The sequence below is a fragment of the Aspergillus sclerotioniger genome (assembly GCF_003184525.1).
Source record: "Aspergillus sclerotioniger CBS 115572 chromosome Unknown BO94scaffold_38, whole genome shotgun sequence".
Taxonomy (NCBI): Eukaryota; Fungi; Ascomycota; class Eurotiomycetes; order Eurotiales; family Aspergillaceae; genus Aspergillus; species Aspergillus sclerotioniger.
The window spans coordinates 110509-134220 of NW_020291028.1; the positions used below are offsets into that span (position 1 = coordinate 110509).

Below are 23712 nucleotides of genomic sequence, written 5' to 3' on the forward strand. Positions count from 1 at the left end.
TTTTCCTCAACCCATCCATTCTATCAGTTTCGCAGTTTTCAGTTCCAGAGCCAATCACACAAATTGGAGAGTTGAACGATATATGAACATACTGACACTTCGGTTGTTGGTTAGCAAGTATTGCCTCCATCGTGATCCAGGTCAATCTCCAGAAGAAACAACCTCGATGATGACGTCGTCTCGGGCCGCGTGCAACCAGAGGTCCAGGCCTCCCCAGGAACCAATTCCGGCGGAGCTGACCCTGATGCTTCTGGGCCCCTCCTTCAACTGCACCGAGGATATTCCGTGCAGCATCATGAAGCTCCAATAATGTCAAGCAGACGGGAATCCTCCAGCCATGCGGCAGCTGCGGCCAAACCGTCGCGCATCGCCTTGCCTGCTTGGCTGGACCATTTCAACCTACGCGACTTGAAGGTGCTTTTCCGTTGTTGGACTGCAGCATGGGTTGCAACACTGTTGATTTTTATCGGTCCCGCACTGCAACGAATCGGCATCGCCACTTTCTTCGGCGCTCTGGTGCTCTACATAGTTCCCCCGGCGGGGATCTTGTTCGTATACCTACTCGCGTCGCTGTCCCTTCTCGCTGGAATGTGTCTAGGTTGGGCCTGGGGTCTGCTCACTATGAAGGCGGCTTTGGCTGCACGTCCAGCTCCTCAAACCCAAGCTCGTCTCCAGGAACTGCAGCAGGAGGTAGTGGCTGAGGTCCAGCAGTCCGGACAAAGCGTTGCGACCGTGACGCAGCAGCTTGTCTACAATGGATTCATGTTCGATGCTCGAGTCACGGCCATCTTCTATGTCATGATCTGTGTCTTCATCTACGCCATGTCACGTCTCAGGGTCGCCAACAACAAGTTTGCACTGGCCCAGATATTCAGCATCATCATTTCCGACCTCTTTCTACTCTTTGGTCCAGCATTGCCGTCATTCACGGCCCTTCTGCCCAAGGTTTTGGTCGAGCCTGGTGCTATTGGCATCGGACTGGGTACGGCCTGCTGTGTCCTATTTTTTCCGCAATCTACATCCTACGCGGTCCTAGCCAACATGGGACAGCTGCTCCGCTTGGGGCAGATACCTTTGAAGTGTACTGTGTCACGTCTCAACGGCGAAGAGCTAGACCTGGCGTACCTCCTTGAGACAAAAGGAAAATCCATTGGTGCTGTCAAGGCCCTCGAGCCACTGCTGGCGTTTCTTCCCCTGGACTTTTCTCGGGGTCGCTGGAATTCTGACGACGTCAGAGCTCTACAAGAGCCGTTACGGAAGACACTCTTGGCTGAACTATCCCTGCTAGAATATCATATAGCTCGGATTCACGGCGACCAGAGCATGCAAAAGCTTTCACCGAATGATGCATCTACTGCTAACACTACGGCCGAAAAGAGAGACCAGGCCATTGGTCGCCATCAATTGCAGCAAAGTGCCGAGCTGATGAACGCCTTCCAGGGTGTTGAGGAAACGATTATTCGTGCGCGTACGCTGGACGCACTGAGACAGTCAACTATCCCACTCCTCCAGGCCTGTTCGGGAGCGATTGATACTATCGTTGATGCCATCGATACCATGAACTCTCGACGTTGGGTTCGTACGGCCTCACAGATACAGATAGACCAGCAGGTTGCACGAGCTGAAGACTCGTTGGAGACACTCCGTAAAATCCGAGCATCTAGTCTCACCACGACTACAGAAGCATTGATTAATAGCCATGCCGAGATGTTTGATGATAATGGTAATTTCAAGACTGGAAACGTGGAAGGGGCGCATGCACTGCGAGGGATCATCATAGGGATGGTGATTGAAGAGCGCATTTTGGCAGTGGCCGAGGCGACACAGGTCCTGTTAGGTCACATCTTGTGGCTGCTCCAGAATCGGTCCAAGACCCGGATCTGGATCCCTTCTCGACTACAATATGCCTTGAATTGGATCTGGAGCGGGACTGTTCCCACTCCGATGTCAGATGCTGCAGGCAATACTGCAACAGACCCGGAGGTTCTTGAAGAACAGACTCAAGAAGCGGATCGTCGCCTTCGGATCAGTCGGGGTTACGGGACACCACAGCGAGGCCGCATCACACGGACAGTCATGGCCATCTACCAATGGCTCTTCAACCCCGCTGGCATGTATGCGCTGCGCATGGTGGTGGTGACGATCGCCACGGCAATTCCTTCTGCACTTCCCCACACTGCAGGATTCTACTACCGGGAGAAAGGAATCTGGGGGGTCATCACTGCACAAACAACCCTCTTGGTGTATATGGCCGACTTTACCCTTTCTCTGGTGTCTCGTTTAGTTGGCACGGTGGTGGGTGGTGTGCTGGGGATGGTAGCCTGGTATATCGGTTCAGGACATGGCCCTGGCAATGCCTACGGGCTGGGAGCCATAACAGCAGTCATGACGGTGGTGCTAATGTGGTGGAGGATTTTCCTGCCACCGGCACTGGCCATGGCTGCCATTATGAGCGGTGCCACTTTTGTTTTGGTCATCGGCTTCAGTTATGATGACGCCCATGCACAGCAATACGGCCTTCCTGGTCGCGGAGACACGGCTTTCTGGAAACGCTTGGTTACCGTTCTCTTAGGATTTGTTGCTGCTACATTCGTTCAACTCTTTCCAAGGCCACCGTCTGCGACACGTCATGTCTGTCAGACACTTTCCAGTGCCGTTCGCACAATATCAGATCACTATGCTCTGGTGTTGTCACACTGGGCCAGGGCCGACCCTGACCATCCCATCGCTACTGTGGCTGAGAAGATCACTTTAGAAATGGCCGAAACACTGCTATCACTCAAGGCACCTATTGGCCTCCTCCGATGGGAAATGACCTTTGGTCCATTCCACCGTAAAACCCTCGATCGGACACAGTCACTATTGGGCGACCTGAACCAAGCATTAGGCCGTCTGCTCATTTTGTCAACTACACTGCCGCTGTACCTACAGGAGCGATTGATGCGTACTGTAGGTCTCACGGACGACAACACTGTTGGGGATGTCATGGCCGTACTAGGCGTGATCGAACAGGCACTCAAGGCTGGAGCCGCGCTGCCGGAACGGTTGCCCACACCGTTGGTCAAGCGGTGCTACGAGTCGTGGAATCAGCAGCATCGAACAGCTGAACTGAGCAAAGCGATGGTTCGTGATGGGAACTATCGCCGCTACTGTGTTGCGATTAGTTCGTACTTGAAGTTCTTATCGGCCATTGATGAATTGGTTTTGGTACTCAAGGGGGCGCTCGGAGAGTCTCACATTGTCGATAGGGGGGAGACAGTTGTGTGAACGAAACAGAGCAAAAGATTGGGGAATATCCTCTTGTCTTGTTTTATGAGGGGGCTGTCATCACCGTCAGCCCTAATCACAGCAGGATCGGAATGACTCACCATAGCCCCCTCTGCCAAGCCACTACTGCCAAAGGATGAAGGGACTCGCAAGGCCGGCCTTAGCCTATCTCTACGGAATTGCCGCGTTTATCCTCGGACATTTGCCCAGGTCAGTGAAGTGTCTACAGAGAGACGTGACTTTCACTCAACGAATCGTCGTAGGCTGCATCGAATAGCTGCACGGTTTTAAGATGTAGCTGTACTAGCAAAAGGAATAAGGATGCTTATCTGTAGTAGGCAGAATCTAGATTAACATCTCGAGTTGTGGAGAAACATAGAGACCTTTTTAAACCAACACATCCATTCGCAGCGTGCGAATGGTTATGAGAATTTCCGGTCCCATCACTGCATGAGAAGGTGCAATGAATCCAGTACAGAAAGGAATATGGTTCCAGATCAACAACAGTTGAATGATATGCACCCACTTTACAACCATAAGCGCTAGTGACAACGCTATCTTAGTCCGGCATAATCTCATTAAAGATTCCAGTCATTCATCAGCTTCCATGAGTCAATCAACCAGCTCAGCCCCCGCAGCACCACCACCGTCCACATATAACCCCGTCAGCAAGCTACCCTTTTCTCCAACAACAGGCCAACCACCCAACCAACCATCATCATGTCTACCAAGAATATCGATATTCGACCGGACTTCAGCATCCCCACTCCCCGCCTCCACATCTCCTACTTCATCCCCAACAATCCAGCCCACCCCGCCTTTCTCGCCCACCTCTGGAACACCCCCGAATACATCGCCTCGTCTGGCAAAACCTCCATCATCGATTCCCCTTCCGCACAAAGATACCTCGAGAACCGGGTCACCCCGCACTATGTCCGCCAATACGGCCTGATGCTCGTCAGCCTGAAACCCCACCCCGACGCCACCTTAGAAGAAAGCACCCCCATCGGCACCGTCAGCCTATGGCAGGGCGAACCTCCAAACTGCTATGGTGCCCCAGACGTGGGGTTCTGCATTCTACCAGAGCATCAGAAGCAAGGCTATGCGACCGAGGCTGCGAAGGGGTTGATCGAGCGCGCGCGACACGATTGGGGCGTGGACGGGGTATTTGGGTTTTGTTCTCCAAAGAATGCGACGAGTCGCAGAGTGTTGGAGAAGATTGGGTTGGAGAACAGAGGGGTGCGGAATTTGCGAGTATTTGGGGGAGAGGAGAGTGTGGTTTTTACATTTCCGGGGATGGCGGAGGATTTGATGGTTTATGGGGTTGATCCGTGAGGGATGATTACGACGAGTTGATAAAAACAGCATCTCTGGTACATGACTATGATGACAATAGACAAATTTTTTCACTTCTTACATTCCCTTTCTTAATGAAAGAGAGGTATATGATCCAAAGAAGATATTTGGCCGGTACAATGATCTCTCACCTCTACTCGTTTGCCCCCACACCGCCACCCTCCGAGACCAGCTGCAATGAAATCAATTGCTGGGCTTTATCCCGATCCTGATATTAATGATTATACAAAGACGAAGTATCTTGTAACCATACTCGCTACCATATGCAATCACGATACAGAAAACCGTTACGACATTAACAAAGGCGGGTAATGTTATCAAAAGGATCTTTAGACCATTATGCGGGGGTTATCCGGGACCGGGATCACCATACTGCCGGAACGCTCCGCGACGTACGGAGTAATCCTTGGTTCCGAGTACATTCCGAGGAAATGCCAACATTTCATGAAAGAATAGGGGGGATCTGTAATCGTAAGCGCACTGTTGAATATGTTTCAGAAAATAACAGGATTTTATCAGATTTGTGTCTTTCTGAGGGGATTCGGATGATTAATTTAGGGATGATGCAGATCTTCTTACTGAGTTGGCTGTCTATCACACTTGATTAACTAGAAGGTAGAGTAGCGGCCAGCGTCCTCCGGTGACTTACTCTGACATGATCCCGTACAGGCTTCGCAACAGAGGCTAATGGAAATGATCATCATACCACTTTATGGATCTATATCAATGATATAGTAGCTCTATTGTATTCTTGTCTGTTTGCATAGTTTCGCACAAATCAACGATCACAGAATAAACTCATCTGGTTCATATTATGGATCGTGGGTCTTGGAAGTGGTATTTTCTCTTGTTTGAACCCATAATAGAATGTTGTTGAGTGTGGGTGGGTTCAAGTCACTATAGATGCTAATTGTACCGGGCTGCATGCCAAATCTGTTCGCAGGATATCACGACGATGTACACAGTCTCTGGTTTTTCAATTATGCGGTAGATAGGTAGAGGATAAATAAGTAGATCATGTTTGTAAAACAAAAATAATATTATATTAGTAGTCTTTAACGTTATTCTGTGCAATCGTACAGATATATGCTATGGGTAGTACTATGCCACAAGATATATATATATATAAAATCATGTAGCTATGAAGAGTAAAATCCCTACACTATTGAATCGAGATATACATCGAGCACCAGAAACATGTCCTATCTTCATATCGGTAGCTGTCTGTAGCTTACGATTTCTAATTTACGTGATAGTATGTTTATGGGATTGGGATGGCCCTGTCTACCCTCATCACAGCAAGAAGCATCAACATGCTTTATGTTTGGAAGAACATTATAATATACACTCTAGCCTATACGCTTCTAATACTTATGTCATGATTCATAAAGTCAGTACCGACTTTGAGCTAGTGACATCATGAAGTTATGGATGACGATGATATCAATGGCATCGGATACTCTGTAGACTGGGATTAGTAACAGAGACCCGTAGATATAGAAACATTGGCTACGATGTAATTGAATGACCTGATCCTCACGACAGTGACATAATTCTTCTTCAGAAAAATCTATTTATAGGAAGATTTCTTCAAACTCTATCTACGGTACTCCAGACACTGCCACTGCAGCCGTGGACTGTACCAAAAACTCTGAACAACCTAGAAACAGTGAATAAGCGAGAAGGCATGATTACGAGGCCTCATCAAGTGACATGCCACAGCGATATAGATCTGATCCAATCCAATATCCCGTTGTACCGTTCATTTGTGGGTCGTCTGATTGAGCTTGCGAGCCGTCAGAGAAAGATTAAGACCCGGTGGATCGGATGGAAAAGATTTAGCCACCCCAAGGAGCCAAGAGGGCCAAGACAGAACTTGCGGCATTTGCTATCCTTAGCGGAAGATACGGCAGAAGAAATGCCAGCAACCTTATACATATCTTGTGGATACTGCATAGGTTATGCCGTCCTGTGGGCCCATAGATAGGCAACTCCATCATTGCATTGCCCAGTTGATATAGCAGAGGGGTAGGTGGACGAGAGTGATTATTCGGCCAGAGTGGTTTCTATTTTCTACTATAGTGGGTAATTCATGTCAAAGATATATGCTGTGGTAGAACATATTCTTGCTGCCTTCTGATGAGTAAAGCAGGGAATGTGGTATCATGTATGAGGGACATTCCTTTCCGAGGCTAGCGGGTTGATCAAGGCTGGCTACCCATTTAGTGATTGTTATCTGGGGGGTAGAGGTCACAGCCACTGCAGAGTGCGACTCCATGAGCGAAATGAGGGAAATGAGCAGTTCGCGCCATTTCAAGCTAGTCCGGGTCGGGCTTATCCTGATCGGGCAGTTCTTCCTTTCGCCAATCGCAGGTCCGGATTTCGGGCCGAGCTCGTCTTAGCGTGCAGAAACTAGTCCCCATCGGGATCTGCCTTGGCAGCGATTTTCCTCCCTTGCAACCACATCACCAACCATCATGTTATGCTGCACCGGAGTCCGATGGCTCTTTTGCTTTTTAATTAACCATCAACTAGCATGTGTGCAGCACATGTGAATTCATTTATCTTGCTGTGAACATATTTTGAAAATGTTTCATAGGAGTGGCAACTGCCGTGTCCAAGGCATGGAACGACAAGACTTCTTCCAGGCTTCCACATATTTCTAGATCACCTTATCAGGATCCACGGTGGCTTCTGCTGCAGGTTCGGTTCTGCAGCATCATGAGCTTGGCGAGTGCCCTGAAACTGGGAGGGGCGTGCATCTGGAAGTCTGGATAGTGCTACGCGTAACACTTCTGGTAAATCCTTTTCCGGGGTTCCCCATCCACCCCCGCGGGAACCAATCAGCAGCCCGGTTCGGATGGGGATGCTAGAGGCAAACCCCTGGCGTCGCAAGCTTTCCCCCACCCAGACCCTATCTAGATACCTGAGCCGCGGTTGTCTGCATGCAGAATGTGAGTGTCGCCACGAGGAGACTGGACAGTCGACAGTCGACAGTCAGATAGGAGAGGTACTAACTAGACACTGGCAGAGATACTGAAAATAAGTAAAAGAAACAACTCTGGTTCAGAACCCACTATCCATTCAGATCGACAATACATAGTATCCTCACTAGTGAAAAAGAACTTCGGCCCTAGAACAACTGCGGCATTACGTCTCGAGTCCACTTCTGCATTATCTCCGAGTGGGCCGGTGGGCAAAAACCCTGGCGTGTTTAACTGGATTAAGCTTCAAACACGGAAGGGAGAGGATCAGGAGTTCCACCCACCAGCCATCTAGGCTGCTCCCAAACATCATGCCCAATGATTGCAGCAGGTGCCAGCCCGGCGGAAAAAGATACAACAACTAGAAACGGCTGGCCACAGGGTCTGACGTACGCCAAATCTTGCAGCTACATCCCCAGGAGTTAAATAGCTTCGGATCGCCACCTCGAATATCACTTTCCATCCATTCCTCTACATTCTTTCCCTCCATCCATCCACTCTTTCTTCGCTCTCGGCGATTTCAATCCTTATCTTCTCTTTGTCAACTATGCGTCAATACTCGCGCTCTGCCGCGGCCGCCGTTGCTCTGGCAGCAACTGCCCGCGCCGCCAGCTCGTCCTCCCTTTCCTCCGTCTGTACTGTTGCCAACGTCCAGGCTGCTCTCCCCGCCAATGGCACCCTCAATGGTATCAGCATGATCCCCTCCACCGTGACGGCCAAGACTGCCACCAGCGGTTCGACCGATTACTGCGCTGTGTCCGTCTCCTACGTCCACACCGGTACCACCAACGAGATCGAGCTCAACTACGCCTTCCCCAGCCCCGATGACTTCAGCAACCGTTTCTACGTCGCTGGTGGTTTCGGTTACTCCCTCAGCAGCACTGCCACCGGTGGTCTCGACTACGGCGCCGTTGGCGGTGCCACCTCCGCTGGCTACGGTGCTCTGAACGGCACCACCGTCGATGAGGTCAACTTGGCTGGCAACGGCACCATCAACTGGGACCCCATCTACATGTTCGCCTACCAGGCCCTGGGTGAGCTGACCACCATTGGTAAGCCCATCACCCGCGCCTTCTACGGCCTGGACGACGATGCCAAGGTCTACACCTACTACGAGGGTTGCTCCGACGGTGGCCGTCAGGGTATGAGCCAGATCCAGCGTTACGGTGACGAGTACGATGGTGCTATCATCGGTGCTCCTGCCTTCCGTTACGGCCAGCAGCAGGTCAACCACCTGTTCTCCAGCGTTGTCGAGCAGACTCTCGGCTACTACCCCCCTACCTGTGAGATGGAGAAGATCGTCAACGCCACCATTGACGCCTGCGATCCCCTCGATGGCAGAACCGATGGTGTCATCTCCCGTTCCGACCTGTGCCAGCTGGAGTTCAACCTGACCTCCATCATCGGCGAGTCCTACTACTGCGCCGCTGAGACCTCCACCTCCCTCGGCTTCAACTTCAACAAGCGTAACGACGGTACCTCCACCTCCTACACCCCCGCCCAGTCCGGCAACGTGACCGCGGAAGGTGTTGCCGTGGCCCAGGCCATCTACGACGGTCTTTTCAACTCCGCCGGCGAGCGCGCCTACCTCTCCTACCAGATCGGAGCCGAGTTCACCGATGGTGAGACCTCCTACGACAACTCCACCGGCACCTGGGGCGTCGACATTCCCTCCACCGGTGGTGAGTTCGTCACCCGCTTCATCGAACTCGTCGAACTCTCCAACCTGGACAACCTGAACAACGTCACCTACGACACCCTGGTCGACTGGATGAACGAGGCCATGGTTCGCTACATGGACACTCTGCAGACCACCCTCCCCGACCTGACCACCTTCAAGTCCTCCGGCGGTAAGATCCTCCACTACCACGGGGAGAGCGACCCCAGTGTGCCCACTGCCTCCTCCATCCACTACTGGCAATCCGTCAAGAGCATCATGTACCCCGGTATCAGCACCTCCAAGGCCATCGATGACATGAAGTCCTGGTACCAGCTGTACCTGGTCCCCGGAGCCGCCCACTGTGGTCGCAACACTCTCCAGCCCAACGGTCCCTTCCCCGAGGACAACATGGCCACCATGATCAAGTGGGTTGAGAGCGGTGTCCAGCCCACTGGTCTGAACGCTACTGTCGATGCCGGCACCTACGACGGCGAGGTGCAGTCTCTTTGCCAGTTCCCCAAGCGTCCTCTCTGGAAGAACGACAAGTGGACCTGCGAGTCTGACGAGGAGGGTGCCGATACCTTCTACTACACCTTCCCTGCCTTTAAGGTTCCCATCTACTAAGCGATTCGATTGGTGTGGACATGGAAGTGGCTTTGATAGCCTAGCCTACCGTGCTGGACATAGTGTAAGATGAGGATGTTGCTTATGTACATTAGTATATTAGTATATAGATTTGGACGAGGATCATCTAATATATAGTTGTTCCCAATTCCTTTTCCATTGATTACATATAGTAGATCACCTAACTCTAATTTATAGGATCTACACTAGTAGCAAACTTCTACCCATGGATCTGAGTACAAATCACCAGGAACACCCACCTCAGAACATTCACGACCTTGATTCCTCACCTGAAGGATAGTCAATCATAAGAATAAGAATGCCATGTCTCCATAATACAATACAATTATCATCCGTTCGGATACGGAGTACATCCCCTTCATTTCTACACATACCATAATGTAAGTGCCTAAGGGTTGGGCCACGTGACTATTGCTATATAGAGTCCCATCCATCCACCCATCCATCTAGTCAAAGATGACCATCCCATTCCAAATATATATCTACTACACTAACTAAATCTGCAACGCGCTACCCCAAAAGATCCCGCATGGAATATACCCATGATTTCCCCATCGGAACTAGCATTAGCATCGTTATTATACATAACTAAATACCATTTACAAAGAAGGAAGGGTGTACAGATAAAGTTCTATTCTATTCAACTAAAGTACACTTCGACCCTTGTCTTTCAATTCAGCATATAATTTAATCGGTACTATGGTAAGAATAGTACTATCTCAAGATACAGACACCACCACAACACCCCACGGCTCCATATCCACAGTATAATTCCCCTTCGAGCTAGTAATATTCTTCACCCTTGGTTGGATAGTGATATTATGCGGTAGATTAGTTGCGTTCTGTTGGCCAGAAAGTACTTCTACATGTCCTGATTCGGTATGCGAGACGTGTATATGGACGGTATGGTTCTCCGGGCTGTAGTTTGCTAGTTTAATAAAGTATGTCTTGTTGGTTTTTGACGCAACCCAGTAGAGTGGGTGAGATGCGGTAGTGGTGTTTACGGGGAGGATGGTATTTCCTCGGTTGGTGGAGAACATTCTCTGCACGTAGTAGGATAGCGATGGGGTTAGGGAGTTGGGGGTGGAGTCGAGACCGAAGAGGGTTGGCTCATATCAGTCAGTCTCTCTCTCTCTCTCTCTCTCTCTGTGTGTGTGTGTGTGTGTGTGTATGTGTGTGTGTTGTGATATTGGAATAAAAAGGGGTTCTTACCGACCACTGAGTAAACCCAAAGTGCTGAAGTAACGGTGCGTACGCAGCCATTCTCACCACATCAGAATTCCGTTCCAGACCAATCATATGTACTGCTTCGCTGCAGGCGCATTGCATAGAGGACCAGTATGGTCCATCTCCTTCTGCAGGGCCGGTATCTCGACACCCATACTCACCGATAATTACGGGTTGGGATCGGGGATGGTTATCCCAGAAGTTGAACATGGAGACGAGGTCTTCTGGTTTGCGGTAATAGTGGTAGTCGTATAGGAGGCCGGATGGGGGATCGATGGGGAGACAGAGGAAGTCTAGGTTGGATGCGATGAGGCTGAGGCTTGGGTAGTTGGTTTGGATGGCGTGGTGGATTTGCATGAATCGATCCGGGTAGGTGTCGCAGCCTCCGGTGTAGTCGTCTTCGTTGCCGATTTCGATGTATTGGAGTGGCCAGGGGTCGGTGCGTCCGTGTTTTGCGCGGAGGCTTCCGTAGGTGGAGTTGGAGGGGCCGAGAATGTACTGTGCGGTTAGTTGGTGGTTGATGGTTGGAGGTGGAATATGGCATACCTCGAGTTCGTTTAGAATGTCGTCAATGTAGGGCTCCAGGTCGTCTTGTGATACGATGCCGCCGTATGATTTGCCGTCCCAGACGGCGAGGACGGGTTCCATGTGCATGTCCTCGCACCACCAGAGGTATTCATCTAGACCTGTTGAGGTTAGACGAAGTAGGTGGCCGATGTATGGATGGCTTACCAAGTGCATCGGTGTTTGGGTAGAACCAGTCGCCTGACGGTTAGTGCTGTTTAGTGATGGTGTCTTGGGTCGCTCACTTTCTCTTCCAGGACGATCGACAACGGGCCCAATGGTTAGGTTCCACTGCCATCGACTATCGATTTGAAGGCCTTCTCTATCTCTTGTCAATGATGCTTATAGCCGGGGTGACAAGACGTACAGGTTATTCCCGCCTGGGAAACGGAGAAACGATGGATGGATTTTCTCGAGAAAGGTGGCCACATCATTCCGCAGTCCATTGGCTCTAGTCATATGAGAAATGTCATTATAATGTAGGGAACATACCTTGACTTATATGTAGGGGGAAACAACTGCACCAAACCGAAGTTTAGCGTTCCAGACATCTGCGATGCATTGAACAGCAGCCGCCATTCATTATCACCATCCGGAGAAGCAGTCGAATTGAATGAGGTCTGGTGCTTGGTGAACTTCTCCCAGGAACTCCACACGGTCATATTATGAGAGGCATAGATCTTTCCATTGGACGAGCCAGCAAGCTCCAACATAATCGTGCCCGAGTAGTCGCCCATCATCCAGAACTCGCACGAATACGTGGCATTCATCACAGGCACACCGTCGTAGCCCGTATTGGCAAACCCGACAAATCCTTTTGCCCCTGGCTGCAAAGAGACCTGTAATGAGGAGGTGATTGCACTGCTGACTGGATTACGCATGTCCTGCATGAGGTCAACATCGCCGATGGCCTTGTATGCGGTAAGACCGGGGTTATCCCCCTGAAACCCGTTGTTCTGAAGCAATTGCCCATGCATGCCTCCGTCGCCTGGCCAATCAGCAAGATCTAGCAGAGGAGGCATAGACAGTACCTGAATGATCCATTTCCTAGGTTCATTAGCGTGGTTCCGGGCTGCCTCAAGCACCTACCTCAAACATGATACCATACAACAGAGGACTGGACTGGTTTCCACCGGATCGTTGGACATTGAGCAAGATAGGAGGGGGTCCTTTCCCGGTCGCAGAATTGTCCTTGGTTACTAAATCCGGACGGTCATAGTTATTTGGAACGAGTTGGTGGAGGTATGTTGTCATTGCGACATATAGCCATTTTACCAGCCCTTTCATGGTGTAGCATTGATGCTTGCCTGGCTTTTCAGATCGAGTGAACGATCCCAGATCATGCTAGAGGAAGCCCTGTACATTGTCTGCAGGGTTGCATTGGCTTTAAGTCTTGTGGTAATGACATCATGCACATTGGGCATGTGGTTGACGACCTCATTCTAATAGTGATGTCAGTCCCGAGAACCTTATCGTGGGACCTTTTGATTCGAGGATATAGATCATCAACTGTATGGAGATAAAGTTATTGTTCCTGCAGGGGTTGCGGGTTGCTGCCACGAGCTGTCAAACAAGAGAGTTGTCCTCGTTTGATACTAGCGCAGGGGTGAGGTCTTATTGTGATGAGATTAGGACGAACAGAAAGACTGGACCCATAAGGGAGAACTAGAAAGAATAAACTGTCTCGACTAACTAAGAAAATTGATATGAAGATGCATCCGAGAGTATCCAATTGTGTCTCTGATGCATCATCAATGCCAAGGCGTTGAAGGCCTTGGAGCCTTGGAGCCTTGGAGCCTTGGATGAAAGAGGCAACTCTAGCCGAGCCAGCAGCTGACTGGCTGACAGGAATTCGTGAAGGCAGTTCTTGTTTCACTGCATGTTCAGTGAGCTGCTTCCCTTCATGCCAATAAATTACATGTCACCCTGGTAATTCCAGAGCTGGGAATCTTCCTACTGTCCTTCACTTGTAGCTGACAGGGCGCATTGTTTTCCAAGTCACCGGGACGGGTGGACCGAGCAAGCTCCGTGATTGGTGGCGGACCGCCGTCGGAGTCACGGGAAGAGGGGTAACACCGGCTTATCGCTTATCGGCGGCATGTCTTATCGCTTATAAGAGGGGGCCTTCCTGGATTCCTGTTTCTGCTCTCATCACCAAAATGCCTTCCCTTAAAATCGCCGAATACCTCTTCCGCCGGCTTCGCCAGCTGGGCGTCGATTCTGTCCATGGCGTTCCTGGCGATTTCAACCTAACCCTCCTGGACTATGTCGAACCTGCCGGGTTGCGCTGGGTCGGCAACGCCAACGAGCTGAACGCCGCCTATGCTGCCGACGGGTATGCCAGAATCAAAGGCATTGGAGCAGTCGTCACCACCTTTGGTGTTGGAGAACTCTCCGCCGTCAATGCGATCGCCGGGGCCTACACTGAACGAGCGCCGGTCGTGCACATCGTCGGTACCCCTTCCCGGGAGCTGCAGGCCGGACGCAAACTGATCCACCACACCTTCAACGACGGCGAATACGGACGCTTTGCCCAGATCCACGCGCAGTTGACAGTCGCCCAGGCCAGCCTGCGAGACCCTCGTACCAGCCCGGAACAGATCGACGAGGTGTTGCGCCAGTGTCTCCTTCACAGTCGTCCGGTTTACATTGAAGTACCGGTGGATATGGTGGACCAATACGTGGCGGATGACAGACTTGGGGTTGCGATTAGCCAGCCAGAGGTTGTTCCTTCTCAGACCCAGGATGACGTGGTAGCTCGTATTGTGGAGCGCATCAATTCTGCAAAGCAGCCGATCATTGTCGTCGATGGGGAGATTCGACCTTTGGGCATTGTCGATGAGGTGCAGAAGCTCGTGAATGCCACCAATTGGCCGACCTGGACTACTGTGTTTGGAAAAGGTCTGCTTGATGAGACAGCTCCTAACGTTCACGGAATCTACCGAGGCACTTATGAGCCTGCTGAAGTCCAAGAATTCTTCAACTCGGCCGATCTAGTGTTATGTTTCGGTCCTCATTTCAGCTCCACCAACTCTTACTTTTACACCACCATTCCCAACCCCGAAAACGCCATTTTGTTCACCGATACGGAAGTCAAGTTCGGCACCGACATTGTCCGGGATATTCCAGCAAAGCTCATCACACACCTCCTCTTGCAGAATATCGATCTCTCTAGGATCCACCACTACAACCCCTACCCCAGTCTACCCCGTGACCAGCTACTTTCATTCTCGGATGTCGATGGCAGTAAACCAATCACACAGGATAAGCTATGGCGGCTGTTTGCCAATTTTCTCCGTCCGGGTGATATTGTTCTGGGAGAAACCGGCACGGCAGGTTATGGTGTACGAGAAATGGCATTGCCTCCACACACCCGCATCTTTGCCCCAGTGACCTGGTTGTCCATCGGGTATATGCTACCAGGAGCACAGGGTGCGGCCCTAGCACAGGAGGAATTGATGGCATCATCCAAATACCACGGGATTAAAGACGCACGCACGATTCTCCTGATCGGCGACGGCAGTTTCCAGATGACGGCGCAGGAACTGGCCACCATCATCAACCACAAGCTCAATGTGGTAGTATTCCTGATCAACAATGACGGATACACGATTGAGCGGTGCATCCACGGCCGTAAGCAGCGATACAATGATGTTCCGCGATGGAGGTACCTACAGGCTCCTAGTTTCTTCGGCGCGAGTGAAGACACTTTTACCGGCACGGCTCGAACCTGGCGTGAGCTGGAGGACGCTCTGTCCAGCGAGGCAGTGAGTAACGGCAAGGAGTTGCGGATGGTCGAAGTGTTTATGGATCGAGAGGATGCTCCGACGGGTCCGTTGTCGATGCTGATAGAGAAGCAACAAGCGAGTGACGGACTGTAGACATCTATACCAGCATAAGACATCTACTACATCATAATTCATCTCATCTATTCATCGGTCTTCCTTAACCATTTGGGCTGCGCATATGCGTACACCCTGTCACATGACTATGCATTATCATTACAGTATCTATTGCATATCTCATCAGGTATCCACCGACCCTTCATGCTTAAGCTAACTCAGACACTCTCTGCGGATCTCGAACCAAAAGCTCGTCCACATCAGGAGAAGGCAACTCAGCCCTTACCACCGGTCCTGTTGCCGCCGTGACATTATCCGCCGGAAGCTCCGCTTTATATGGAATATCCGATGGGCTCTCTGTCCCTTGAGCAATATCTGCCGCTTGCCGATTGCGTCGCATCCACCAATACACTGCCGCCGCTATCAAAACACACCCTGCTAGCCCACCTATAACTGGACCTGCAATCCATGCCTTGGAGCTAGTTCGCGAGGATTGTGGCTGTCCGGAGGTTGACGATGAAGCGGTTCCCGTGGCCGTGGATGTGGCCATGGGTGCGGCCGTAGACGTGGACGAGACCGTGGAGGCAGCAGTACTAGTTGCGGAGACTATCAAATTCTCCAAACCCGCTGTGATCGGAATATCCAGGTAAGTAATGGCCGATAAATTCCGACTGGCGACCGTAGTATACAATGACGTGTCACCGCTATACGACTCCCACTCTTCAAAACTCGTAACGCACCGGGCGGTTTGTGCGGAAGAAGTGATTTCACAGTTAATCCATTCGGTCCATACACCGTAAATCAACACCGGCTCGGTCCCAACTGTAACAGGTGTGGTGGTGGTGTCGGTCACGCTGAATACGACAGTGGAGGGCCCTATGAGCACCGTACCCGGCAGGGTGAAGGAGCATATGTCCAGGTCATCGGTCATGCAATTAAGAATAGCAGTGGTTTCATTTCGGCTGCGATCGACGCTGACTATGCTGGCTGCTTGGTCGACAAATATGCCGTCATTTATGGGGACTCCATCGGTATCGAGGAGAGAGAGGTAGGCAGTCGTGGTGGTTGCCACCGTGCGTGTGATTGTGGTTGTCATTGTGATGATGGAGAGTAATGGTCTTGGTGGTTGTGGCCCGACAAGATATGGGGGAGATTTCCCGGACGATTTCCAATGGCCATCAGGGGCAGAGGGAGACTTCTTATCTAGCATGACTGCCCAAGCACTAATCTATGCAACCCCTGTCTAGTGGAGAATTAGGGCAGTGGTAAGTTTGGCTATCTCCAATGCAGGCACGTGGTTGGATGCGTGCACAAGGCTAATTCTCGCTTATGCACACTAAGTTGGCCAACACCCAGCCTCGTGAACCTCGGACAAGGCTGAGTGCGGTGTCAGGGACCGTGCGGGTTAAATATGGCTAATACTGATTTGTTTGATGAACGGTCTTAGCGTTCAGGCAGCGCATGGTGGAGTCTATGACTGGCATGTTAATCTTGATGCACGATGGGAATCGATCGGTGCCACAATTAGGACGGCGGTCTTTGCCTATTCGGCCGATGTCAACACAAACTATGAGCACAGCCCTATCTCATGATGGAAGTCAGTTCCGAGTCCAACGATGACACGCCGCTAATCTCTCCAGACCATCTCATCCCATCTTTGCAACCCATTCGACCGCAATCACAGCAATCAAACAATGGAACTCGAAGAAACCTTTACCAAATGCCTCGGTGTGTCGATTCTGGCTGTCATTGGCCTGATATTCCTACCGCCTATGGCTGGCATCTGTAAGCACCCGGTCTGGCTTCACTCTTCACTGCTAACCTGTTAGGTGATGGACGGGGACTGCTGGGCCAGTTGGGCTCTACGATCATCGAGCTGTATCCCATTCTGGGACGGTTCGTTCTCCAATTCCTTCTTGTCATGTTCTTCGTCTTTCCTCTCGTCATGGTGTTCTTTATGGCACTGTCGTTGCTCATCTCGTTCATCTTGTTCCACTACGACCGAGCTTTGGGGAGGGGTATAGGCCGAGCAATCAGGGAGGATGTTGATTACCGGGATAAATATTGATTACGATGTTGGACTGTGATCGACTGGAAGAGGTTTTTCTGTCAAGATCACAACCAGAGGTGACTTCAAGCAGGTAGTCAAGAGGATTACCTGATATCTTCTGTTGGATCTATCTATCTTTGAAGCTGTTCCCTACCCCTAAGATATGTCTTTTCTAGTCATGAGCTTCTCACACATCCTCCCCCAATTCTATCTTCATCAGGGCATTCATTTCTACATGCTACTGCATCCTTCACCTATAAACCCCCGAAGCCCCTTACAGAACCAACATGCGGACAAGACAATCATCACTATAAAACATGAATTCTCTACCTACCCTAAACACCGACAGCATCAATTCCTTTCCAATCACTTCGCATACCCAGGCACCTCCTCCCCCTCTCTCCAGACATACCTCGCCCCCGGATGCGACTCATCCAACCTCGTCTTCCCCTTCACCCCGGTGATATTCTCCCTCATCGTCCCCCCAGGGACCTCATACTCGGTATGAAAAATCCCTCTCCTCTGCAACTCGGGCACCAAAAACTGAATAATATCATCAAACGTCTCCGGCACACTCGCATAACTCAGATTAAACCCATCCACATCCGCCACCTGCACCCACCTCTCCAACTCATCCGCCACCGTCTCCGGGCCCCCAATAATCTTGGCCCCATTCCCCCCTAGAATCAAATACTCCGCAATCGTCCTCTTATTCCACTTCTTCCCCTCCATCCCCGGCACCGTACTCGCCCAATGATTCACCATACTCCTCACAGCCGGCTGTTCCACAAACCGAAAATCCTGCTCCTCATCATACTTACTCAAATCATACCCCGACCACCCCCCAAACAACGCCAACGCCCCCTCCTGATCCCCAAACCTCGTATACTCCTCGAACTTCCTCTTCGCATCCTCATCCGTCGCCCCAACAATCACCAACACCCCCGCCACAATCTTAATCTCCGCCGCATCCCGCCCTAACCCCCTCGCCTGCTCCCGAACACTATCCACCGACGGCCGCACCAACTCCGGCGTCTGCCCATTCAGAAATATCGCCTCGGCATGCTTCGCCGCGAACGCCTTCCCGGCAGTGGACGTCCCCGCCTGCAACAAAAACGGGGTGCGTTGCACACTCGGCTCACACAGATGCGGCCCAGGAACAGAGAAATACTTCCCTTTATGCCCAATCTCCCTGACCCCCTTCGGATCCGCATACCCTTTTACCCCATCCCTCTCCCCTTCCTCAGTGACAGCTCCATCCCTCCACGACCCCTCCCAAAGCTTATAAACCACATCCAAATACTCATCAGCAATGCGATACCTCTCATCATGCTCAACCTGGGTATTCAGCCCGAAATTCCTCGCCGCGGACTCCAAATACGAAGTCACAATATTCCACCCCACCCGACCATTACTCAAATGATCGACCGTGGAGAACCGTCTCGCCATGGCGTATGGTGCATCGTAGGTCGTGGACGCAGTCACACCAAAGGATATCGTCTCAGTAGCGGCAGCCAAAGCAGGGATACTGTATAGTGGATCGTTGATGGGGAATTGGGCCCCTGCGGGGATAGTGGGGGTTAGATTTGAGGGACCTTTGTAGACGTCGTACCCGCCGAGCACGTCGGCGAAGAAGATGGCGTGGAATTTGGCGGATTCGAGTTTTTGGGCGAGTTTGGTCCAGTGCGTGAGGGAGGTGTAGTGGCGGCCTTGGTCGCGGGGGTGGCGGTGGAGGCCCGGGTTGAGGTGGCTGGGGGATTGCATGGCGAAGGCGTTGAGGATTAGTTTTTTCTTTTGGGGAGTGGGTGTGGAGGTGGTCATTTTGGTGGTGGCTGTGTAGGTGTGGTTGTTAGGGTAAATGTAATAGAAGAGTGAATTGATTCAGTAGCAAGGGTTAGCTGTGATGGATACAACGGGCGACTCAATTTATAAGTAATAGTATCCCTACCTCCACTCGACTTGTGAAATTTGCAAGTAATTGCAAAACAGATAAATTATCAACAGAACAAGTAGGTGTCAAAATTACCCCTCACACGGTCTCGCCCGAGAGATTGTCTTGCAGGGATTGTGGTGGTGGTGGTGGTGGACTTGGCAGGGGAACGTGCGATTGCCGGATGATTGCGCGAGATGTGGTGGTGATGATGACAGCTCGGGAGAGGGGTTGCGACAGTCGAGAGGGGTAGGTAAGTTTGTGTAACTAACTGCGGGTGGGATCGGGGTTGGTTCAGATAATGGTGATTGATTATTTTTCTTTTTTCTTTGGGGATAGTGATGGTGATGTGTTGATGATGGTTTAGGTGAGGATGGGGTGGGTGGATGCCCTAATTATGGTAGATGGGCTCCCTTGAATCTTCCACTGCAATAAAGCACGATTCCTCTATACAAATCATGCATGTACATCTAATCCCCCAAATCAACCACAATTCTCTTCCCCGACACACTCCCCTTTCGCAACACCTCCAACGAATCATTAATACTCCCCAATCCCCCCTCATGACGAACAATCTCCGGTAATTGCAATGTGCCCGTCTCCAGCAATCCCTCTAACCAGGAGACCATCTGTTCACCCACCACCGGCGACGTATGAAACAACTTGATCGGAACAGTGTGATATACCACACCTGGTTTCCTTTCCTTCGGCAGCCCAGTCAACCCCAGTAAATGAGCATGAGAGCCATCCTCATAGAGCGAATCATCCAACGTCCGCTCTAATAACCCCGCTGTCTCTGCCCCCACAATATCCACGGCATACCGTAACTTCCCCCCCGTGACACCTCGAATAATATCCACCGCGCGCTCAGTATTCTGTCGATCAACGAGAACATCCGCCCCGAGTTGGTGGAGTCGTGACCCGTGCCGGGCTATATCCGCTACACAGATGACATGTAACCCTGCCAGCTTGGCAAGTTGGAGAGTGATGTATCCGGTTGTCGTTGATGCTACTCTCGTCAGCAGTGAATTCACTAGGGGTGGGGTGGGATCTCACCTCCCCAGATGGCAATCCAGTCTCCATGCTTCAGACGTTCCCGCTGTTCAGACGATGCGAAACACTCTCCTCGAATATCCTGCGGGATTCCTTCGATATCCAGCTGACCGACTGTATCCTGGAGGTTTGGCCCTGGGCAGCGAGTGCCCGTAAAATCTAACCCAAGCGATACTCCCAACGCTAGAACGGATGCCACGAATGCAACGCCCAACGATGCCGATGCATGCACGCCCGACCCTGACGGAATCCGTGCCGCATTAAAGTGCGTAGCAACAGCATACTCCTGAAACGCTGCTTTCCGAATATCCCGGTAGTCTGTCGAGGGCACGAGCACCCTGTCGCCCACCCGCACCCGACTGTTCTCATTCACTTGTACCACCACACCCGCCAGATCGCGACCGTTGATCCATGGGAGACTGGGGATGCCAAAGTTGTATGCTCTGATGGGTTAGCTGGGGATTTGTGTAGGATGGGTCGACTTACGGGCCTTTCCAGTCGACGGGGTTTAGACCGACGGCTTGGATCTGGGGATGTTAGATAGTGCTCCAGGGGGAAGAGGGGGGGCGTACCTTGACTAAGATCTCCTCCCGCTTGGTGATGGTTGGTATGGCATGATCGGTCACCAGGGTATATTGCTCACCCACACCGTTCAACAACAGGGCACTCTGAGTGGGGACTGCAGGCGTCAAAGTATAAGGATCACGCTGCTCGAGCAGAATCTCCCGATGGAAAACCGTCGGGTACTTTTCCTCGGCAGGTACAGTATAGGTTGTTGTCATCATTATGGCAGTATTGCATACTGAGGGAAGAATCGAGGTACACCCAGCAGATATACATGCATGTACCGGCCGAGAGCATGCTCAGATAACGATGATCGGCGTGATTTGCAGGCCGGATTCGTGATGCTGGAGCGGATGGCGCAGGGCGGGGTCGCGATGGCGTGATAAAGTTGGTGCATCAAAGCAGTATCCCGACCAGATATTATTATCATGCTCTAATTTTGAGATAATGATGATTGTCGAAAAATTGGACTGTCCTGATCAATAACTGGTATACTTTGTAGTGGTGATTCAATGCTTCAACAGATGGGAAGACAGCGGCCAATCAGGATCGGCGCTGGCATCATTTCATCCGATATGATGTGATCGAAGTATGGTTGCGACCGAGAGATCCATCACTGATAGTCATAGATACCTCTTTGGCTAGTGGAACAATTCAAGGTGAATAGGTTCCAACATAAGTACCGTGCAATGGAGAAGGTCACTATGCTGTGCTGCTTATCAAGGAATCTATACTCGGCATCTGATTCGATCCACGATCCCTTGCTGCCATGCTATCAGCAGGACGTAAACACAAGCTGCGGTCGGAATGACGTGCCTGCCAGCCATCCTGATTTCCAGCACCATGTTTTCAAATGAACTTCGCACACACCTGACTGAGGTTGAGGTGAATCGTCTATCTAACAATGACGCATGAACGACAGCCCTTGTTGGGCGCAACTAGTGATGCCCCTGTTCACCAGAGAAAACATCTCACCTGGATGAGCGCATACATTCTGGTGGTCTCACGGGTTATCGGCAGCGGCATCTTCGCAACACCCGGTACCATTGTCAAATCCGCCGGCAGCGTCGGATTGTCGCTGTCAATATGGGTGGTCGGGACCATTCTGGCTGCCTGCTCGTTGGCCGTGTCGATGGAATATGGCTGCATGCTGCCTCGATCAGGCGGAGAAAAGGTAGCTTCCTCGCCGTGTCAGTCCCGTCTAACTTGTGTAGGTGTATTTGGAATATACCTATCCGCGTCCTCGGTTTCTGGCATCGACCATGGTGGCAGTGCAGGCAGTGGTTCTCGGCTTCACTGCGAGTAACTGTATTGTATTCGCCAAGTATACCTTTTTCGCCTTTAATGTGGTGCCGACGGAGTTTCAGCACAAAGTGTTGGCAGTGGGATTGATGACGGCTGTGACGATCGTGCATGGCTGCTTTTTACGGACAGGCATCTGGATTCAGAATGCACTGGGATGGGTCAAGATTTTCCTGATCGGGGTGATTTCTTTGACAGGCATCTGGGTCATTCTGTTGCATCCGTATGGTTCCGATGCCCCGGCAACCAGTGTGTTTTCGTGGGATACCTTGTGGGAGGATTCCAATTGGAGCTGGAATCTGTTGTCGACGTCGTTGCTCAAGGTGTTTTACTCGTATGCTGGGTTGAACAACGTGAACAATGTGCTCAGCGAGGTGGACAATCCGGTGCGAACGGTGCTGACAGTTTGTCCGGCAGCGCTACTCACGGCGGGAGCTCTATACTTTCTTGCCAACATTTCATACTTCTTGATCGTTCCGTTGGAGGATATCAAGAACAGCGGAGAGTTGGTGGCAGGGTTACTCTTTGAGCGGCTGTTTGGCAACGTCGGACGGACTCTGTTTCCGCTAGCCATAGCCATTTCGGCAGCTGGGAATGTCATGGTGGTGACTTATGCACTGGTAAGATTCCTCCTCTTTGATAAATCTACGATGTATCTAATGATCAGGCCCGGGTGAATCAAGAAATCGCCCGCCAGGGCTTTCTGCCGTGGTCCCGGCTTCTGTCATCTTCGAAACCATTTGGCGCGCCATTAGGGGGATTGATCGTGCATTACATTCCCTCGTTGCTGGTCATCGCCTTGCCACCACAAGGAGATGTGTACAACTTCATTCTCGACGTCGAAGGCTACCCCGGACAGGTATTCAGCTTGGCAGTTGCAGGCGGCCTGTTGCTTCTACGATACCGCGAACCGTCTCTTCCGCGGCCATTCAAAGCCTGGCTACCAGCTGTATGGCTACGCGTGGTAATCTGCGTGACCTTGCTGGCAGCTCCATTCTTCCCTCCAGCAGACGGGAAGAGCGACGTGAATTTCTTCTACGCGACATATGCCATTGTCGGGATGGGAGTGTACGTAATCCCTTCTTGGTCGATTCAACTACTAACGAATCAGGATCGTGTTTGGCGTTCTCTACTGGTATGTATGGACGGTGCTACTACCACGCTGGGGGGGCTATCAATTGGAGGAAGAAGAGGAGGTGTTGGATGACGGGACTCCGATTACCAAGCTTGTGCGATCATCCTTGTAGATTAGAAATCGATGAGCTCAT

The 23712-nt window shown here is 51.2% G+C and overlaps 10 protein-coding genes across 10 annotated transcripts; 6 read left to right on the forward strand and 4 right to left on the reverse strand.

Annotated features, from left to right (window-relative positions):
* BO94DRAFT_266561 (uncharacterized protein) lies at positions 1-3627 on the forward strand. The gene has a single exon (XM_025606524.1). It carries the CDS (start codon positions 310-312, stop codon positions 3265-3267), a length of 2958 nt encoding a protein of 985 aa, XP_025462719.1. The 5' UTR covers positions 1-309; the 3' UTR covers positions 3268-3627.
* Positions 3628-3987: 360 nt separating this feature from the next.
* On the forward strand, positions 3988-4602 carry BO94DRAFT_590140 (GNAT family N-acetyltransferase; the record flags this gene model as incomplete). Its single annotated transcript, XM_025615995.1, has 1 exon — positions 3988-4602. The coding sequence occupies one exon, from the start codon at positions 3988-3990 to the stop codon at positions 4600-4602; it is 615 nt and encodes a 204-aa protein (XP_025462720.1).
* A 3552-nt stretch (positions 4603-8154) lies between these two features.
* On the forward strand, positions 8155-9915 carry BO94DRAFT_526602 (tannase and feruloyl esterase; the record flags this gene model as incomplete). The annotated part of the gene is made up of 2 exons (XM_025610354.1): positions 8155-9351; positions 9388-9915. The coding sequence occupies 2 exons, from the start codon at positions 8155-8157 to the stop codon at positions 9889-9891; spliced, it is 1701 nt and encodes a 566-aa protein (XP_025462721.1). The 3' UTR covers positions 9892-9915.
* A 664-nt stretch (positions 9916-10579) lies between these two features.
* Positions 10580-13017, reverse strand: BO94DRAFT_526606 (glycoside hydrolase). The gene is made up of 8 exons (XM_025610355.1): positions 12789-13017; positions 12196-12709; positions 12071-12154; positions 11949-12025; positions 11872-11904; positions 11686-11825; positions 11125-11637; positions 10580-11021 (listed from the first exon to the last, which is right to left on the reverse strand). Exons 1-8 carry the CDS (start codon positions 12988-12990, stop codon positions 10632-10634), a joined length of 1953 nt encoding a protein of 650 aa, XP_025462722.1. The 5' UTR covers positions 12991-13017; the 3' UTR covers positions 10580-10631.
* A 786-nt stretch (positions 13018-13803) lies between these two features.
* On the forward strand, positions 13804-15659 carry BO94DRAFT_266872 (alpha-keto acid decarboxylase family protein). The gene has a single exon (XM_025606529.1). The coding sequence runs from the start codon at positions 13863-13865 to the stop codon at positions 15582-15584; it is 1722 nt and encodes a 573-aa protein (XP_025462723.1). The 5' UTR covers positions 13804-13862; the 3' UTR covers positions 15585-15659.
* Positions 15660-15724: 65 nt separating this feature from the next.
* On the reverse strand, positions 15725-16694 carry BO94DRAFT_628236 (uncharacterized protein). The gene has a single exon (XM_025617469.1). The coding sequence runs from the start codon at positions 16639-16641 to the stop codon at positions 15754-15756; it is 888 nt and encodes a 295-aa protein (XP_025462724.1). The 5' UTR covers positions 16642-16694; the 3' UTR covers positions 15725-15753.
* Positions 16695-17035: 341 nt separating this feature from the next.
* BO94DRAFT_266884 (uncharacterized protein) lies at positions 17036-17787 on the forward strand. The gene is made up of 3 exons (XM_025606530.1): positions 17036-17142; positions 17186-17330; positions 17375-17787. The coding sequence occupies exons 1-3, from the start codon at positions 17134-17136 to the stop codon at positions 17611-17613; spliced, it is 393 nt and encodes a 130-aa protein (XP_025462725.1). The 5' UTR covers positions 17036-17133; the 3' UTR covers positions 17614-17787.
* A 94-nt stretch (positions 17788-17881) lies between these two features.
* Positions 17882-19481, reverse strand: BO94DRAFT_539707 (LLM class flavin-dependent oxidoreductase). Its single transcript, XM_025612758.1, has one exon. The coding sequence runs from the start codon at positions 19414-19416 to the stop codon at positions 17962-17964; it is 1455 nt and encodes a 484-aa protein (XP_025462726.1). The 5' UTR covers positions 19417-19481; the 3' UTR covers positions 17882-17961.
* Positions 19482-19864: 383 nt separating this feature from the next.
* Positions 19865-21360, reverse strand: BO94DRAFT_502212 (zinc-binding alcohol dehydrogenase family protein; the record flags this gene model as incomplete). Its single annotated transcript, XM_025609449.1, has 4 exons — positions 19865-20534; positions 20582-21021; positions 21065-21105; positions 21151-21360. The coding sequence occupies 4 exons, from the start codon at positions 21358-21360 to the stop codon at positions 19996-19998; spliced, it is 1230 nt and encodes a 409-aa protein (XP_025462727.1). The 3' UTR covers positions 19865-19995.
* Positions 21361-22046: 686 nt separating this feature from the next.
* On the forward strand, positions 22047-23691 carry BO94DRAFT_526617 (putative methionine permease; the record flags this gene model as incomplete). Its single annotated transcript, XM_025610356.1, has 4 exons — positions 22047-22316; positions 22357-23064; positions 23112-23512; positions 23556-23691. 4 exons carry the CDS (start codon positions 22047-22049, stop codon positions 23689-23691), a joined length of 1515 nt encoding a protein of 504 aa, XP_025462728.1.
* Between the last annotated feature and the right edge of the window lie 21 nt (positions 23692-23712).

What these genes read in the sequence shown, in the direction of transcription:
- BO94DRAFT_266884 (XM_025606530.1), top strand. An exon ending in ACCGCCTATGGCTGGCATCT is followed by an intron (nt 17,331 to 17,374) that starts GTAAGCACCCGG and finishes CTAACCTGTTAG; the next exon opens with GTGATGGACGGGGACTGCTG.
- BO94DRAFT_539707 (XM_025612758.1), bottom strand. Translation starts at nt 19,416, where the DNA reads ATGACCACCTCCACACCCACTCCCCAAAAGAAAAAACTAATCCTCAAC.
- BO94DRAFT_266561 (XM_025606524.1), top strand. Translation starts at nt 310, where the DNA reads ATGTCAAGCAGACGGGAATCCTCCAGCCATGCGGCAGCTGCGGCCAAA.
- BO94DRAFT_266872 (XM_025606529.1), top strand. Translation starts at nt 13,863, where the DNA reads ATGCCTTCCCTTAAAATCGCCGAATACCTCTTCCGCCGGCTTCGCCAG.
- BO94DRAFT_526606 (XM_025610355.1), bottom strand. Translation starts at nt 12,990, where the DNA reads ATGAAAGGGCTGGTAAAATGGCTATATGTCGCAATGACAACATACCTC. An exon ending in TGGTATCATGTTTGAGGTAG is followed by an intron (nt 12,710 to 12,788) that starts GTGCTTGAGGCA and finishes CTCCTCTGCTAG; the next exon opens with ATCTTGCTGATTGGCCAGGC. An exon ending in CCCCCTACATATAAGTCAAG is followed by an intron (nt 12,155 to 12,195) that starts GTATGTTCCCTA and finishes TCATATGACTAG; the next exon opens with AGCCAATGGACTGCGGAATG.
- BO94DRAFT_628236 (XM_025617469.1), bottom strand. Translation starts at nt 16,641, where the DNA reads ATGACAACCACAATCACACGCACGGTGGCAACCACCACGACTGCCTAC.